A 20,146-nucleotide genomic window follows, 5' to 3' on the forward strand; every position below is an offset into this window, starting at 1 on the left:
ATCATAGTTTTATAATTTTTAATAACAACGGACCCCTTTTGAGGCAGCATTTTCACAATTGAGATGTTTGTGTTTAAAAATAGTTTGTGGTTTTAAGATTTAACTTGTATTTTTATATTTACTGTCCTCTGTCATAATTATTACAAACACACCTATTAGGGCACTTGCTCCTTCCACTTCTATTTAAAGCAAAGCTTAGCCTTTAACGTAATCAGAAATTTATTAGTGACAATTAAGTTAACGTTTTTGTGTCGAAATCAAATTATCATTTCTGCCGACTGAATATGGAATAACATATTAATTATATCCAACATAAAAAATATAATCTGAAGCCGTTATATAAATGACAAATCTGTCTCAAATGTTAGAAAAATGAACTGTAAAATACGTACATAGATAACACGTAACCTCACAGCTAGTTGTCAAAGCTGATCAGATATCTGTTATAGTAATGTATAGCAGCAGGAAATGATATATATATTGGAATTCCGCGTTCTGTCTTTCTAGTAGAAGTTGGCTATTTAATCGAGAACTAACAAAATTACACTAGCATGAGCTGACTTCTCGTGGAAAATATACCGATAATTCCGTTTAATAACGTCTTTCCGTTTTTAGTTATAGTAAACCATTAAGTTTAATGAAAATATTAAAGTTTTTAAAAACCGAACTGGAATATAAGTTTTTTACGCACTGCCTCGGAAATAACTGAAATTTATTCAATAATTCAGGATAGAAAAAATTTCTGTCAAAGCTTATCATATGCTTGATATAAGAATCGCAAGTAAACATTTGATTTCAAAGATATTTAAGAAGCAACGGAAAAGATCGGGTAGTTTAATACAAGTATAGCATATAATAAAAACTTCATAATGAATATAATCAGCATAGTTTTCTCCATGTTGGCATGTGTTTACAGTGTAACTATGTACCCACTAGACAATTTACCACTGTATCAAGAGGAAATGCTAGAAACGGACTACCCAGAGGTTTTGTACGATCCAGGTAAGACAATAATAATAATAATGATATTTATAATCATAATAGTAATCATAATAGTAATAATAAAAGTGAATAATAATAATATATTTTTTTAGAGAAGGTAACACATTAAGAATATACAACAGCAATCATATAAAATTATATCTTATTTTTAATGTAGCCTTCTGAAATTAAAAAAAACAGTTTTTTTAAATGAACACTCACTACCTTTTTTATCATTTTATTCGCTTTTTGCGGCATTACTGTTTTATTTTAAAAACAAACTATAAAACTTACATATTTATAGTATTACCTTTTTATTTAATTATTTTATTGATATATAGGAGACAATTTATGCTTTTGATAAGTTTAATCAGCAAGCTTCGTGATAGAGCGTGCAAATAAGTTATTGTGTGGAGAATCATAACGATTGTAGTGTTTAATTTTAATACAGGAAAAATAACATATAATACAAACGCAGTTAGGTAATAAATTGGGAAAAGGGAAAATTTAATGTAAAATAATCACACAACTTCAGTTTTTGTTTGCTACAATCAGATTTGGAATTTTGATATTAAAATAATAACTTGAGGATATTGGTATTTATAATTCATTTAATATACAAAAAAGCGTGACTTTCACTTTTAAAATTGGAATAAAGAAGTAATTTATGTGTATCCCTGGTTGTATCATTTTAGATAAATTTTATATTTAAAGCCATTATGTCTTAAAAATGCTGTAATTTTTATTTATCAAATTTAAACTTTCTATCTTTGGTATCTTGGCACAGTTACCCAAAATATTCAACTGCCATATATATAAAGTATATTTGGCTTATTTTGCTCTGTTTGCGAATGGTTTATTTAGTGAAAATACTACTTTGTTTACATTTTGCTACCTTGATAACACCTTACTGTATGTTCAGTGCTACATTTTCAGTTGTTGAATATCTAACATGCTGTTAATCAATTACAAAAAATATTTTCAAACACATATTTGCCATTTCGAAAGTATTTCAAAAATATGAATTTCTGAGGCATAATATGCCTTCAAATAGTTTGTCAATATTGATATTTGTAAGGCGTGACAAAACGTTACTAATGGGTATCAACTTAAAAACATTCATAGCAGTCTTAACTACGATTTACCAGTTCAACAATTTTTAAGTATCAGAAATTTGCTTTATTTCTTTTACTTCTTTGGCATGAAAAAAATCTTATCAATGATAATTGTAACATTTTAGAGTTTTTTCAATATTGATATTTGTAAAGCATGAATAATGGGTATTAAAGTATAACATCCATAATCGTGTAAAGTCTTAACTTCGATAAACAAGTTAAACAATTTCTAACTATAAGAAATTTGCTAAATTTCTTTTAGTTCATTGACATGAACAAAAATCCTATCAATGATAATTGTAAATTCTCATTGTATCATTTACCAAGCTCTTGAAATGTCGTGTCTATTTCCGTCCATTAAAAGCTTATTTTTCCACTTCGTTTGTTTTTCAATATCTTAATTGTATTGGTCATTCTTTAGAAGATCTGATATCAAAAGAGATACCTGTAAAGTGTATGCTATTCACAGACAAATTTAGTCCATTACTATAATTGAAATTCCTCCCTTTCAAACTTAGAAGTACAATTAATTAGAGTCCGGCTGTCCGTCGCCGCTTTGAGCAACAATTAAAAAGAAGACAGATCAATGGGTACGGTAAACGTTTTATTATTTTTAATCAAGCTATCCATGCAATGAACTACATGACGAATGAGTTGCTGCACAATAACAATAATGATGTTTAAATTTTTATTGATATTCAGAATATGATATCGCATCTGTGCGCAAACAATCACTATTTTCATCAAAGCAAAAGAAACAAGATTTTACATACTACCATGTCTTTATATTTATTGCTAATATTTCTACTCAGCCTCCCCCCACCCCCTACCAAACCAAAAACCGCAATAAATAAGCAAAACCAGTTATAAAGTACTTTGTATAATCTCAATATATCTTTGATGTCTGTTTAGTAAAAAAACTTAAATGTTTCAATATATCATAGGCGTACAAGTTTGTTTTATCCTCAGAACATATTTTTTTACAATCCGGTTGTCTAGCACCTGGGGACTTTACAATCAATAAAAAAACAATAGCTTAACGACGTTTAAATATCAAGACTTGATGATATTTGCCATGTAATTCAAAACATGTTATTTATATGTAACTTCGCTTTATTTCCGTCTTAATACAATTATACGTGTCTAGACATTGATTACAATACAGTGTATTTTCATTAGTTTTTTATTTTCAGTAAAACTATTAGGATTCGTAGGCACACTAGTTGTTTAAGTAGACATAACCATTTTTGTAATAAGATTGTATGTCTTTAAGTATATAAGACTTAATATAATTATACACGGCATCTAATAACGTCAGAATGAAACATGTATGATAAACTTTGGGAATAAAACCATTTTGATATGGAACCAAAATCTATTCAAAATAATGTTCAAGCTTTTAGACAAAGATTCAAAACAGATACATACCGGTATAGTGTCCTGCTTGTTTAATTCAATTTCTATTTTGGGTACTCGGATTTTAAAATTCATATTTAACTTGTAAACGCATAGCAATAACAGTGTAAATAGAAAAACAAATGAATTTATCATCTTGCAAATTACACAGTTTCATGTTAAACAAGCCAATATAATATGGCATTTTGATATACATCTGATATTGAATTCAATTAATCAACATTCTCAGAAACCGCTAATTTACCGAACTTTGTCGCAAAGTTTGAGGTAAAGTTAATGGCAGGATTTCACTTTCATTATATTGAAGGTGATATCATGTGGTTTAATTCCTCTAACAAGTTTATCAAGATCTACTCTCGATACAAAACCAATTTTCTATTTGATAAGCACAGAGGCATTTTAGTTAATAAAATGTATATGAATGTGTTGGAATAGATACTTTATAATATTGTTGCATAAATCATTTAATCTAAATCTGTATGGTAAGGTGAAATTTTGAACCAAACTATAATTTGTAGTTAAATATTCGATTTGAATTTGAAGATATGTGTTGTTGCAAGTCAGATAGTTATAAAAGGATAAACATTTCATCTGTTGGATCATAATTAATGGGAAAGTTCCAAGAATTATGTTAATGCCATGTAGAGTAGAGTAAAACTGTATTGTACTGTACGGTACATTATTTCTAGTTTCGCTTGTTACAAATTGTTAAATGTATAAGCATTGATTAAAGATATACTATATATTTTTGCAACACTTTTATCTAAAATAATATTTTTTGCAAAACTACAACATTAAAATGTAAGCTATGTTATTTTTTCTTCGAGCTAAAAATGTTCAATTTTTAAAACGTTTTAAAGAATGTGATCTGGAATTCAAAAGAACAAAAACTTGATTTTTATATTTTTCACCCATCTATACATCAAATCGCTTTATATTAAGCTTGTCGTAGTTTTTGTATTTTGTTAGCAATGCTTTTATATTGTCAAACCAATTTCTATACTGTTGGGAAAAGGCGTAAAATGAAACAAACAAACAAACAAAAACAATTTCTTTCAACAATCTTCTGTTTATCTTTTTATCTAAATTTTCTTTGTGTTTCTTTACCAGAACAAGGTTTGAAAAGAAAAGCATAAAAAACATCAAAAGAAATGTCAATAATAACGTCAGTTTAACCTAAAAATAAATTTATACGCTTAATCAGATTTGCCTGTCAAAGCTTCTCGTTACATGTAAAAATGTAAATATCACGCTAAATATGTACGTTAATTATGTCTAAAATCAAGTTGTTTATCCTACTGACAAACTTACATTGTCGAAATCAATGTTTTCAATTTATTTTACTTGTCTTCATGTTTCGTCAATCAAAATAGAAACAAAATTAAATTTAGATTTTCTAAAATAATGATGTTCAAAAGATATTACATTACTTAGTTCATTTATGAAGCTGAAAATAACATGTTTACTGATGCTATTTTAATGTCTTTATCAATAACATTAGAATGATATTAATGAAAATAGATGTGTGTTACGTATATATGTTTTACAGAATTTAATGTGTTACAAGATTGATCAAAAGTACAAAGTTAATTTTTAACATTTTTTTTGTCAAATTCATCTTTTGAAATGATAAATAAATCATTTAGAAATATGATGTTGCCAATGAGTCATTACACAGCATAACGTATCTTTTTAAGTGGCAGCATGGCTGAGCGGTCATTCTTACCTTTGTTTCCTTGAGCAAGAACTGGACACTAATTGCTCAGTACTGGATGGTTCCAGAAATAGATTTGAGGGTGTGTCTATAAGCTATAAGCCTCTGTAAAGTCTGTATAAACCAAATGACACAGTAAGCGGCTTCAGGTTGATATTAACAAAATAAATTAGATGTATAATTTCGTCATGACATTTTATTTAGAAAGACGTATGCATTCTAGTTGGTCAGTAAACATTTTTTTATGAAACAAATGTCTCAAAACAATATCCAAGATATAATTCATTGATAAAGATGTGTAAATCATGACAATATTTCAACCCTCACAATAGAAGGAGTTATGTTACTTAGTTCTTGTAAGATGAAAGAAACTTAATGATGCTTGTTGATATATTATTATAATAATAAAATCCCTTTTCTTATCCAATGTAAATGACGCAATCCTTGAGCATTTGAAACCTCTTCTAAGAGCTTAACAGAGGTAAATATTTTTCCAGAAAAAATCATAACATGTATCATTATTACAAATTGTTAGTGAAATATGTTTTAAAATTTCTTAACTGTTTATTTCATTTTTTTTCCATCTTTTGGCTGAATTTTGTTTTTTATTAAAAGTCTAGATTTGTTCCTTACTGTTTCGAAAAAATGAGAATAATATCAAAATGACAATTTAAACCCATAAAAGTAATAACACTAATATTGGGCATATTAAAGTATTTTAGTTCTATTAGCTCTAACATTTTGACATTAAATTTCAGACTATTTCAAATGTTGACATATAAAGCAAATCATTTTACGATGCCTTTATCTATCAATTGACGAACAATATATTTGGTCATGAAGGAAATGTAGGCGTATTTGAAGAGAAAGTAAATAACGCCACTTGCATTCTGAAACTATTGATATAATTGCACTGTAAAACAGTATTCATTTTCATAAAACGTGCAACTATGATATATTATGATTTATCCTTTTGTAATTTTCAAGCTCAGATATTGAAATATAAGACAGAATACAGAAAATAACACACTTTTATTCATACTTTAACACATTTTATGATTATGAGACGTAAAATGTAATATGTGATCTTCATAAAAGTGGCAAAATGTTAAACCATATAAGAACCTTAAATAACAAAAGCAAGCAAATCAGATTTTTATATTATAGAAGGAATAGTGCAAATCAAACATGCAACCTTCAAATTGGTAGCACCGAGTCTGGAATGTTTATTATTTTGCCGCTTTTTTTTGGAGGGGAGGGGGCTGTTTGGAGTTCCGTTTTCTTTATTTTTTCCCCAAAAAATTTTCTTCAATTAAGCATACATTATAATAGTAGAATATCAGCGTTGAATATTTCTTTCAGATAAACATTTAAATAAATCATTTAAAAAAGGTTATAAACTTTTCCGGATATTCATTGAACATCTCTTTTCCGTAACGGTTGTTTAGTATGAATTTCATCATATGAATCAAATATCTTATAAATAGACGCACGTTAAGTAACTTATCCCTCTGAAAGACATCACTTCTATTAAAGAAGCATTTGAGAACTATTGATCGAATTCTGTCGTAGCAGCCAATTTTGGAATGAATACAGAATGATATTCCAAGTCACGTGGAGAAAATCTGTCATGAATACAATAAAATGTGTAAATGTTGAGTCAAAATAAGTTTATATATTTCCATTATTGTATAATTTAATATTTTACTATTAATAATCCACGTGAACCTCGGACATTTCTCTAAGTATCGTTCGGAATGTACATGTATCGGTAACATCACATTTTGAAAAAGATTGGTGCTTTTTATAATTTTGGTAGTTTCTATATAGTATTCTCAACATTTTTCATTATCAATTATCAATTATTATATCAATTTTTGCTCATTCCCCCATTATAATAGCCAATGTATTAAAAAATAAGCACTTTGTCACTTTAATTATCAATAACTGCTTTTATAAAAACGTTTTATCATAAATAAAATATTAAAACAATCGTAATGATTGATCAAAGTTTGATATACAGATATACATTAGTTTAAAATACATTTAAAATTTGTTTACCATATATTAAGAGAACTAAGATATGATAAACAAGATCACCAAGGAAAGGCGGCGTTCAAATCCATGTTTAAAAAACTACTAATGGTTTGTACCTAAACAAAACGTCAAGTCCCTGTAAAGTTTTTTTAAGAATACAATGATAAGATAATTGATACAAAAACCTGAGTTAAAGATTGAATAAAAACCCAACAGTGATGAATATTATCTCAACTCCTGCTGAAAAAAATGAAAGCAATAATTGGGTCAAATTTTCTACATTTTCGGTGGATTCTAATACATTTAGTGCTCAAAACTGGCTATGCTGTTTCTAGGTGGCATGAAGTTGGACTATTCTGTTGTTTTTCATGAACCATAGAATCAAACAGTCTCATTTACAGGGTGGAGATTCTTTTGGCATCGTGCTGATATGCTCTATAGACAAGTCTTATTTCTAATAATTAAATCTGTTGCAAAAACGGTTTAAAATATAATTATAAAGCTATAGCTATAGCATGACACATGACAATTCAATACAATTTTCAGGTTTTGTTTGTGATACTTTATTAAACGTGATATAGATATCGGTCTTGAAATATAGATGACTTTCTACTTGGCAATTCTGTAGGTGGAAGTTTAAATATATTGTTTTATATTATTTTCAATTTTCTGAAAATTCAAAGAGGACTGAATTAATGAATAAAAATAGTTGTTATTATCTGGTGATATTAGGAATTTTCTTCATTTAATTGAAATTTTAAATATATTTGTTAGCGGAATTTGTGTTCAAATATCTTCAAACAATGACTGTAACTCCATTCAAAAATTAATGCATATTATAAGAGAAAATTCATGGAACATGCGATCAATAATTTTATTGACCTTATTCTTTTTCTAAACTGTTTATAAAGCATCGGGAATAAAGTGCACTCCGATATATTTTACATCTATCTTTTACTCTCCTACGTTTTTATCTCTTTTATTCTTTAGTATATACTCGTAGTTTTAACAGAAAAAAATGTTAATTGCAAAGTCCAATCTACTGACACCATACTTAAAACAAATGGAACACTTTTGCTACAACTTTATTGTTGCCTCGAGCGGAATCAATGAGTTCTTTATCTCCATGTATTAGGTTGAACAATGGTTCAGGTGATTTAGATAATGGCTTTAGTCAAACGCGTGTAACATTTACCATAACATGTATTCAAGTACCGCTCGTGTTAGTCCCATAGCTTTCAAATGAGTTTACTGTTACTTTTTATAGGCAATCCAATAGCATCATGTACTTTTAAATAACTTTGAACAGAGCTATCAAATACCATTTGATAAATGCAAAGAGAGTACATGTGATTAAACATATATCAAATTTCTATGTAATGTCCATTACTCTCGTAATAAAAACATCAAATAAAAATATAAAAGAAGTACGTAAAATTGGACGATGCTTGATGTAAAAAAAATATTATATGACAAATGTATATACATAAATATGTATTAGATTTCAAGTAAAACATCAAGCAATTCTGTCTGTAAAAAGTTTTTCTTTAATTAACGGGATATTACTTGTTTCTATGAACCTATCCGTTTGAGCCGGTACAATAACTAGGGATACTAAGCAATCGGAAAATTTTTATAATAAATCATAAACTACCAAATCAATTTTATTTTTAAATGAAAAATGCAAACAATTGGGAAATAATCCATAACTACCATCAAAGAATATTACTAACAATATATTTTATTTAAACGTTTGAAAAACTAATTTTATTCCGAAATGTTAAAGCTGTCATAATATTTATGTTTGACTGATCACTGAGAAAATGATATTCATAATTTCAAAAAAATTCTCGAGTTAATGGCTATTAATCAAAACAGTTTGCACTTTATTATGGAGTTGTATGTAATATTAGAAATCAAAACGCTAAAAAATATGCATTATATTCAATGCTTTATCGTTTTACATACACATATCTGCATGGTATTTTATTTTCAAACTCTAACATAATTAACAATTAATACCCCTCGAAAACATGTTTTACACTAATTCTTCGGTATAGATATGATCTTAAAATGTTCAGAGATAACTAAAGGTTAAATAAAAGAAATAGTCAAAAGGCTTATAAAATTTCAAAGATAAGTAAATGTGTTCACGCTTTTAGAAGTTTTTTTTTGTTGGAACTTTTCATGTAAATGGATAAAAAGATTAGCTTTAGGTAAAAAATAAAATATTAGCGTAATGAATGCTAAAGAGAAAACTATATATTACGTAAAATACATTGATTTCTATTCTGTGCATATAATTATCAACTGAATTGTTTCCTTATTCATGTGTTTAATCTAATATCGTTTCAGAGGTGATCCTGCCCTACACATCGTATCCATCTCCAGTTATTGTATACCCAGAATTATCACTTTCAAAACGACAAGACACTCGCAATGTTAACGGTAAGTTCAATATCACAACACCACAATAGTCATATATTACATTTGAATGTGTTGCATCAAAACTATTTTTCGTTTTTTATATTTTGCTATATTATTTTACTATTATTCATATTCATTTACGAGGTATAGATTATTATCAGTCATACATAAAAATCTCTGAAACAGCTCCTATTTATAAAACTGTATCATTTTTAAGAAACTGCCATTTCTACGTCTGGTGTAACGTTTTTGAAAGAAAACATTTAATTTCAACTAAAAATACAAAAAGAAACTTAAAAAATAAGATGTAATTTGTAGGTATCTCTTAGATGTTAAATAGATCTGAAACGTTTAAAATCTATTTTTATTCAGTTTTATCAAAACATTTACATTAAGAGTGTTATACATCTATATCTTTTGTATCTACGTACTCATTTATATTTTCAGTGAACAAAAGAGCAACACTTAATCAACTTTTAAGACGCCTTATTGCCTTATATGGAAACAATGACATAGCATTCTCTGGCAGATCATCTCATGTGCGATTTGGCGCAGGAGGCCGATGACACCATTCGTTGCTAAGCAATGCAACACATTTTAGAATGTGATATCAAAAGCACGCCTTTCGAACATGATCAAGTTCTTGTGAGAAAAAAGAATCTTATTTCATTCATTTCTGTTTCATTGTGACAGACATAATGAGAGTATGGGCACGTATTAAGTTAGGTTATACGTTCATCACAGAAATTTGTTTTAAAAGTGTAAAATTAAGTACTGAAAGTCATGAAACTGTATCTTTTTATCAAATACAGGGACACTCACCATTTCTATCTAATCTTGTTCATTCTAAAGTATTTGTATCGTGCAAAGCTCTTTGTAAGTATTGAGATGTAAGTGTTGATATTTTATTGTTTTGAAATGTTTGAATAAAATGTAGAGTCAAAGAGAGTCACCACATCGTGTTATTTTTATTTTGTCTTTAAAGTCAGGGGTTAAACAGAAATAAATAATAAGACCCTGCTAAAATAGGGCATCCAAAAGGACCCATTCTGGTTTGAATAAGATAATTGTGTTCAATTTTATTAATGTGTCGTATGGTCCTTTTCAAATGTAGGAATGGTCTGTTTATGCCTGTAAGGACATAAAACATACGCCTTGATAAATAAATAAACAAGATAAACAATTTCTGGCGCAAACCAAGAGAAATATTTATACCAAAGTGCATAAATACAGTTCCGAAATACATAAACGATCAATGGAAATATGCATGATAATGAAACATAATGAATAACAACAATTACCTGTAAGGACATAAAACATACGCCTTGATAAATAAATAAACAAGATAAACAATTTCTGGCGCAAACCAAGAGAAATATTTATACCAAAGTGCGCATGCGTGAGGTGGATTTTCCGGGAAGTTTGTAAAAACTGAGGCCCGGCATGCAAATTATGTCAAATGAAATATGAGAAATTAGTTGTTGTAATGAGATGATGAAATGGAATGATATAGGAATGATATGGGATAATGGATTGTATATCGGACTGTAAACAGACAAATACAAAAGATATATATACAAATACAAGGACAAAATGATACATAAAAACGATATTCAAAAACACGAATATCGACCACATGACAAATGTATCAACAGATTATGTTTACAAAACATGATAAGACTGAACACAAATAATTAGAATGTTTGATGTTGTGTCTTTTAAAATTTGTATTATTTCCCAAAACAATATTCATGACACTGAAATAAGATATAAAAAATATAATTCACATTATTTAAACAATAAATATGCAAATTACTTTCAATCAAACCAAGTTTGCAATTTTCATGTTGTTGTTTTCAATGCTCATGTGAGATTTTCCCCTATTTCAGATTTTTATATGCATAATCTTCGTATGCCATTTAAACTCCTTCTATTGTATTCAAAATACGATATATTTTTTCAAACGAAGAAGCATCCGTCTAGTTTAAGTGAAGCCAAATCTTCAAAGACATAATAGAAATTCTCTTAAGACCTATCATGAGAAAACAGTTTTTAAAAGACAGATTACCGGAGAGGAAACAGGACTAAAATATGTATGCACTTGGTTTTTTAAATTGCCACTGTTCATAATTGACAATATAAAAACTTATATGCAGATAGATGATGAAGTTTGGTTACGAACATAAAAGAGAAAAGTATTCCGAATGTATTTTCATATTTTCTGGGGCCAGAGAGTCACGTCAGAATAGTATAATTTTTTATTATATATTTTATATAGATATGTAACATTTAAAGATTTTGTCCATATTCCATGCCTAAGTTTTGTCTTGCGGGTATATAGAGAGAACACATACAGAAACATAATTGTGACATTAGTAATACCTTTGCTCTTTACCAAAGCGACTTAATACTCGCGAAATTTGCAGTCACTATGTTTACGTGAAAGTTTGTTTTCGTGCAAAAACAATCCTTATGAAAAACGCGAACTATTGTTCCGCAAAGTTTCTAGGAATACAGTATTTCAGGTAGATTTTAAACATAATCATAAAGAACACGCGACGTCAATATAAAGTAACAGAAATTTTAATTGTGAATTGTCAGGAAATACATATCGTTTGGGCGGCGACAAACAATGTTCAAACATTTTTATAGCGACCTTTCCCTTTTAGTTTAGACTCTGAGTTCAAATGGACAGTAACTGGATTTTTTCCAACTCAATGTTATATATAAAGTGGACCTCTTAAATAAGCTTAAGGTTGGCCTTGATCTAAGTGTTCTTCGAAGAGAGTTGGAAGTGGGTATTAAGGAGGCTGCATATATATTTTGTTCATCCATATATCTGAGGTTATATGTAATGTGTATAAGGACTGGGGAAGATAAAAAGATTATATATGATTAATGTTACGACATAAAAAAAAGATTCATGATTATTTCTCCTGTTTTTTTTTTAAATTATTCCCACCCAAGTACGTTTACTTTTGCTGCTTCCTTTTGAACAGATTCTATCTTTATTTCTTCTTCAGTAAGGATCACATACAACTTGAGCATTTTCAAATACGAAACAAAAATACATTCTTTGAAAACATTTTCATTCGTTGGGGATTAATGTTTGTTGATTGCGTAGTTCAGGTCAACCACGAAATTAAGTCCCAAAGAACAAAATGTGCACAAGATTGATAAAGTGGTCTCTGTCAGTCAATAGAACTATAAAACGATGGGTGTGGTTCGCAATTGCCTTCATCCTTTGTTGACAAGTTGTGCGCGCAAGTACAGCGTCGTAAACACGTCTTGCTGTGTAGCTAAAGTAATTTGATGGTGCATCATCACAGGCGAAAGGTCGACGTTTTTACACATCTTCATAAAGTGTCTTTACACAACATTTATTTTTACAATTAATAGATGCGCAACAGATATAAATAAAATATAATTGAGAAAATGTAATTCAGAAGACGTACATGTATCATCCTATTTGCCTTACAACACTGTAGGTTCGAGCCGCTCAAGTTTCGAAGTATTCTTCATGTGAGAAAGCTACCAAGCTAGCTTACGGAATGTCGTCGGTTCCACTCAGGTGCCCGTTTGTGTCTGAAAAAAAATGTACAGAGGGTCACATGAGGTCTTCCTCCTCCAGTAAAGTTCTGGAAAGGCGCTATATGATCTATAACGTGTTGGAGCGACATAAAACTCAACCAAAGAAATAAAATAAGACACCTGTCAAAATAGATCTTTAAAACAGTGCAACATTTAAAAGAAGTTGTATTTCATACTTAAAATGTTTTGATTGTTTTTTGTAGCGTTCAGAAACTGCAAAATGAATTGTTGCGCTATTTAATATCAAGAACTTTTTTTCCTTAAAAAAATAGAAACTAACAAATGAGAACATGCTTGAAAAAAAAATCATTTTATAAAAACATGATTGGAACAAACCAACATAACATACTTATTATAGGGTAAAGGACAGCGTACGTTAAAAAACATCATATTTTTTAAACTTATTTAACATTGGTTTGAACAGAACATAACTTCTCAACTATGCTTCTTGCATCTGGTTTTAACTCGAAAGTAATGTTTTTAGAAATGACGTTAAATATATGTCATTGATCATTTAGAGCAAATTTAAATGAGACAATCATGTTTTTATACTTCCTTCTGCATTAAATGAAATATTGGAAAGTAAATAAAGGAATAATGATAGTTGTGATTGTTTTCCTAGTCACGTTTTATAAATACATTCGGTTAAATTTTCTCAAATCTTTACCGCAGCTGTTTTAACGATTGATAATGTCAACTTGAATTTAACATCAGGCAGTGTAGTTTAAAAGTACTGAATAAATTTGCATAGTGTTGCTATTTATGACGCCTTGTATGTTGCAATCGGTACATTGACGTTAAATATAGAACCCGATACCAGAACACTTTATAATTGTTCCTCATGTATAATGTTAGGTTAGATTAAATAATTTTACAAACTTAAACTTTTCTCTTTTTTCATTCTATTTTTGTTGTTTTTTCTTTGTTTTGTCGTTTTTGCAATATTTACCACAATAAAAAGGCATTTCATCTAATTGGGCTCGGCGTATTTTCCCTATGTACATTATTAAGATATATTTCCTGCCAAGATCATATATCAACGCAAATATAATTTTTTTTATCAAATCAAAGGCATTAACCCTGAAAACCAATGTCGTTTGTGGATCAAGGTCAAAATAATCACACTATGCACAAGAAGATGTATTAAAAACTCCAAATTTTATTATAACTAGTTCAATGATGTTTTTGAGTTTTTCTCTAGAAACTCATCAGCAACAATTTTCACCAACTATGTAATTTTTTACAATAACTGCAGTATGTTAGGTATGAGAAGGTACGCTCATCCCATAATGTTACCCGAGAGCGTGCAGCCAATCACCCTGACGTACGGAAAGCCTCAAACCAATACATCTCCCTTATAATATAATATCTTTTGCTGGCTGTGTAATTATACTATATTTAAATTGATACATAACTAGTTTTGCTTCTTTATTCGCAAGTTTATTAAATTTTATATAAAAATATTAACTTTGCTTATTTTTTGGAACCAAAAAGGGTTAATAAAGACCTGCCGACTTCCATGAAAGGTTTTCGAAAATTTTAAAATGAGAATGAAAAAAATCAAAAAAAAATCAGCAATCAAATTGTCGGCATTACATGGGAATTACAAATACTGAAATTACAAATCTCGTCCAAGAACTAATAACATTTCAGAAAAAAACGCTACGGAACTGAAAATAATGTTTTGCTAATTTTCTTTTTTCACTCATAACAATTGCACATAAACTTCCTTTTTAATGGGAACCACAATCAAGATAATATCACATTAAATACTACGTGTCCAATGTGGTATAAACACATCTGACACATCTTCTTTTTAATTAAATTCCATTGTATTATCCATTCCCGGTATATATTAAGTAAACATTTTACTTTTGAACTAGTGCTAGTGGATTATAAGACATAATCATTGAGCTGATAAAACAAACGAAACCTAGGTCGAGCCAGTATATGCTAAACAGAAGACTTTAAATATTTCCCTTTTTATGACTATATAAAAACATAAAATAAATCATTGCCATGTGTTTTAATAATTGCATTAACTCCTTTTTGGACTTTTGATTCAGATGTTATATCTGTAGCTTGGTAAATCTCCTATGAACAGATTCATTAAATCGAGTCTGCAAATTTCTGTGTGTTTTTGATTTCATTGCTCCCAGGAGCTTTTCCAAAGTTATATTACATTCTTGTTAAACAGATCAAAATTATATTAAGCCTGAATTTCAATTCATTACCAAACCCAGCTTAATTATGTTCTTCGCTTACAGCCCACATCTCCTTTCAACAAATACAACGATTAAAATATTGAAATTTCATTATGATGGTGTTGGTCAAGCGAAACTACGACTCCCACATTATTTCTGATTTAGGGTACTGAAGGTCAAATCAACACAGTTTTATTTCTAAGGTTCCTATTAAATATCATTTATATCATATATAATACGTTTTACCGATATGATCATCAATGTATTCGTATGATAAATAAAAGAAATGATGTAAGAAGCAGTTAACAGAAATGTTTCACTAATTCCTCTGTAAAAATAATTTTTAGACTACTTTTCTTTAATTAAAGTTATAACAATCAAATTTTTTGATTATTTCAATGTAAATAAAACTTATTGTCAAGAAACATTTCAATATAATCAATGTTATTTAACTTTAATTTTAAGAGAATTTTTCTTTAAATGTTCACTATTTGCCATATACATTCATTTGTCCGGTAAATCGATGTCATCATATGATCTATAATCTATTTGGAGACGAACTTTACAAGACTTGATATCTTTCGTTCTAATCCATTTCCACATTGTATATAGCTGAATGTTCATAATGTTTTGTGTATGTTCTGAAATAAGATAATTATGTTAAAATTATGCTCCTTTTCATTGGCCGCAATGGTATTTCGCTGATTCTGCTGATAAAAAGGCATGTGTCATTGATCTACTACATGTACTTTACTATGCAGAAAAGAGATGCCAAAATAATTAAGTACATTTATTGTAAAATGCGAGAATGTTTTCATTACAGTTTTGTAACTTATGTTACTAAAAGAAAAGCTATATGGAATTAAATATGCAAGTCATGCAGCTCTGAAATAAATAACATACACTGATTTGTTCCGCTAGTCTTTATTCGATATATGAACAAGGCTCTTGATGTAATATGCGTTTATATATCGTAAGGCATTGATATCAAATAACTTCATTTGATATGGTGATATATTTGAATCTTAATAAACATAATGACGTTCAATTTCTTAAGAGAATGTTACAAACTTCAAATGAGAGCATTATTTGTATGATACTGACAGCGTTTCATTTCGTTTGATATTTTTCTCACTTAAATTCTTTTCTGGTCTATAAAATGTGTCTAAAACTACTGTATTGATTTACATAAAAAAATACTTCAAAATGGCAAATGAGTGGAACAATGTAGCATATAACAAAAAATGATAATGATAAAAAAGAATAATAGTGTCATTGATTTACTGAATTCATCATTTTTTGTATTCAAAGAATTATAATGAAAGCAAAGCGATATCATAACAATATGGATGACAAAGTGTGTGGGTGGAATTTTCTGTCTGTCAATTTAATGAAAACTTACCCATAATAATAAAAGTCAACCATTATTCCTTTTTAAGAACATACTATGTCTCTGGTTCTACTTTAAATAAGTACGTACAGAAACTCTAAAGTAAGTTCACATATTTTATGAATATATATTGTGTTCGTACCACTACCAAATATTAATATTATATCACAAGTTTCAATTAAATTTTCTTTGAAGTATTATACTTGTTTATATTACAACCTCTTGCGTGAGGTTGAAAATAGATATCTTACGTTCGGGCTTCTTGTTTCCATAACTACTCGTATAACTTGTGTTACTGTATACTAAAATGTCGGCTTCAGAATTATCAAGTTTATTTCCCTTCTTTGACTGATTAAAATCTAAATTTAAAATACTGCTATTATCATGAAACATTATACTACCGGATATTTCAGGAGCATAATCTGACGAAGTATTGAAAACTATGTTAATTCAACGAAACCATTGTACCCACAAATAACTTCTACTTGAGATTGTCCAATAATTCTCTAAAATTAAATACGAAATTTCAGATGAATCATTCCTTTTTGCAAGATAATATGTTTTATATAGTCTTTAGCAACTCTCTAGTATTTTTTTAACTGTTCAATACTGTACCATAATTCTCCAGATTCTTATAGCATAGCATATTCATCTCAAAACGGGAAATTTAAACTGACCTATTTTATTACTCATTTCCAAACGTTATAAAAGACAGTATATCAAATGCTGGCATGGTTGTGAAGGGTCAAATGAATGTCATTTGCTATCTGTAGGATACAGAATTGTGATTCTACTAGATCCCTAGTAGATCAAGATATATTCAACGAGACGACACAGTGCGACAATCAGTTTTATTACCATGATATTCCAAAACAATGTTCTTATGCCTTATGTCGTATCCAAGCTTTGAGAAAACATCATATTCAAATGAATAATAGAAGGTTTAACCGCAAACTAAAGCAAGAAATAGATAGCTAAATACGTTTACTTTATATTTGTTTACCCTTCCTAGCTCTTATTTTTATTTACAATCAAGGCAGAGACTTTAAATTACCATATTTTATTCACTTGGAAATTTTTATAAAGATAAATTTTATTATTCGGCTAACATATCGAAAACAGATATTATGCACAAACCTCTAAATTTTAAAACGATATGTGCTGTAGTTTCAAATGATATCAAGTGTTATTTACTCCTTATATTCTGCAATGTTGAAAGGTTGGATATATTGGAGATAATTATTATTATTGTTATTGTTGTTGTTATTATTATTATTATAAATATTATTATTATTATTATTATTTAATTCTTTATGTTTTACCATGAAAATTTGTTTGAATTAAAAAACGTATACAAAAGGGACATTTTCTGAAAATGTCAAAAATCTATGATAAAATTTAACCATACATTGAATATGCATTTCAACAAAAAAAAATGTTACAATTCTATTTAATCACAAATGATACAAAATGATACTACTTCAAAGCAAATGATTATTAACCATTTCCGTGCTGAATTACAACGATTGGCCTTTGCCCAGCTAGCACATCTAAGTCGTCTACCATGGCTCTATAATGTTGGCTAACTAACTGTTTTCGTTTAGATATCCGCACATTTTTTACAGTTTCATAAATAGAAGCTGGACGAGTCCACCAAAAGAATTCAGCATATAAATGCTGAATTAATACAAATATGATGGAAACGTACTTGCAAAATAGTTTTTAGATATTTGCTGATTCATGATAAAAGGCAATTTCTGTAGAATGCAAATAACGTGTCGTATTTAAAGCTACACTAAATTGAGAGAGCAATTTTATTTGTCAATCAAATCAATATGAATTTTGAGACATTTAGCTTTTGAAAGCAGACCTGTACATAACCCTGACAAAAAAGAACAGGTAAACTTATCCAAAACCCACGTTTTTTCACATGTGGCAAAATGTTAAACGCTTATGAAGATTAACGTTCACAATTTAACTGTGAAACAATTTTAACAAGTTGTGAAACAATTTTAACAAGTTGTCTACATCCGAGATGAATTCTACCAATAACCACAAATGCTCTTAACTTCACATATTGAGTTTTATTTTAGTATTTGAATGGTGCCATTGATCTTTAAATCTGTCAATGTTAATGTATATTCATTTCTAAAAAAATGTTTTCATACATTTTTAGTTTGGACAGCATAAGGGGAAAGAGGAAAGTTGAATCGTAATTTCCAGTAGAAAATGATTTAAAATTCAAGCTGCAACATTTTACATTTGACTCTATTTTGAAAGCTAAACGCGACTCAGTTTTCCTTTAATAATTTGTAAATTATATAAAATTATATGATTATATACCATTAAGTTTATCAAAAGACTTAAAGGAACTCCAGAGAGGTCTACACGCTTAAAGAAATAGGATATTTAATTTTAACATAATTTAGTTCAGGCACTAATAACAGAAAGAATAGGAAATATACTAGAAAAAAATTGAAAATCGTACTTTTTGTGCTATTCTTAGCCCGATTTGAGTAAATAGATATGCTACGATTTTTGTTTGGATCATTTTTCACAATTAGAATAATGCTTCTGGGAAAAACGAAGCGAATGCTCAGATAGTTTGCATAGAAGTTATTTGTCTAGACCTTCATCAATTGGAGCATTAATCTCAAAAAATATTTTCAGTTCCGTCATGTTGGAAAACTTCAGTGGAATCCATTCAACATAGCCTATGTCTTAGTGAATAGTGTTTCTGATGTTAACTGAAGCTTTCTTAAACAAATCAACATTAACAATAATTTGTATAACTACAGCAACGTTACAAATTCAGAGTCTTGACTTTCAAGACTCAAATTTGAGGAAGATATATGTAAGACCAATGTATGTTTTTGAAACTAATTCCCCAAGTACATGTATTAGGTCTCTGGTATGAAAAGATATATTCTTTTATCAAACGAATGATAAAGCTAATATTGAATTGAAGCTGGCATTTTTTAAGAACAAAAATATTTTATAATTATTATAATGATATATTATCTGACCGTTTTATATGTGTTCGTTATACCCTAATAGCAATAAAATAAAATAAAGTAGCATAGCAATTTGATTTGTATGAAAACACTTTGTAACAGAGTATCAGTATTTTTTATTATTTCTGAGAGTAAATGTAGTCAATTTGCAGTGTACGATATCAAAGATCCTGTATGTTGTAATTAGAGTTGTTACCACACAAATATTATACAAGTATGACTTGTAATTATGCTTCTAAAACAATTTTTGAACATCA

General features: G+C 28.7%; 1 protein-coding gene across 2 annotated transcripts in view; it reads left to right on the top strand.

Moving 5' to 3' along the window:
* The first annotated feature begins 484 nt into the window (after nucleotides 1-484).
* Nucleotides 485-20,146, top strand: part of LOC132751167 (uncharacterized) — a 37,800-nt gene continuing 18,138 nt past the window's right edge. Inside the window, exons 1-3 of one of the 2 annotated variants that reach the window (XM_060741301.1) lie at nucleotides 488-1,002; nucleotides 9,619-9,711; nucleotides 10,138-10,638. In XM_060741301.1, the coding sequence (XP_060597284.1) occupies nucleotides 870-1,002; nucleotides 9,619-9,711; nucleotides 10,138-10,256 (345 nt within the window). In that variant the 5' untranslated portion in view covers nucleotides 488-869 and the 3' untranslated portion in view covers nucleotides 10,257-10,638. Of the gene's footprint in view, nucleotides 1,003-9,618; nucleotides 9,712-10,137; nucleotides 10,639-20,146 lie in introns of those variants that run through there. The other variant, XM_060741303.1, reaches the window with a different exon arrangement.

Source organism: Ruditapes philippinarum, unplaced genomic scaffold, assembly GCF_026571515.1.
Source record: "Ruditapes philippinarum isolate M1 unplaced genomic scaffold, ASM2657151v2 ctg1800_1_1_1_1, whole genome shotgun sequence".
Lineage (NCBI taxonomy): Eukaryota > Metazoa > Mollusca > Bivalvia > Venerida > Veneridae > Ruditapes > Ruditapes philippinarum.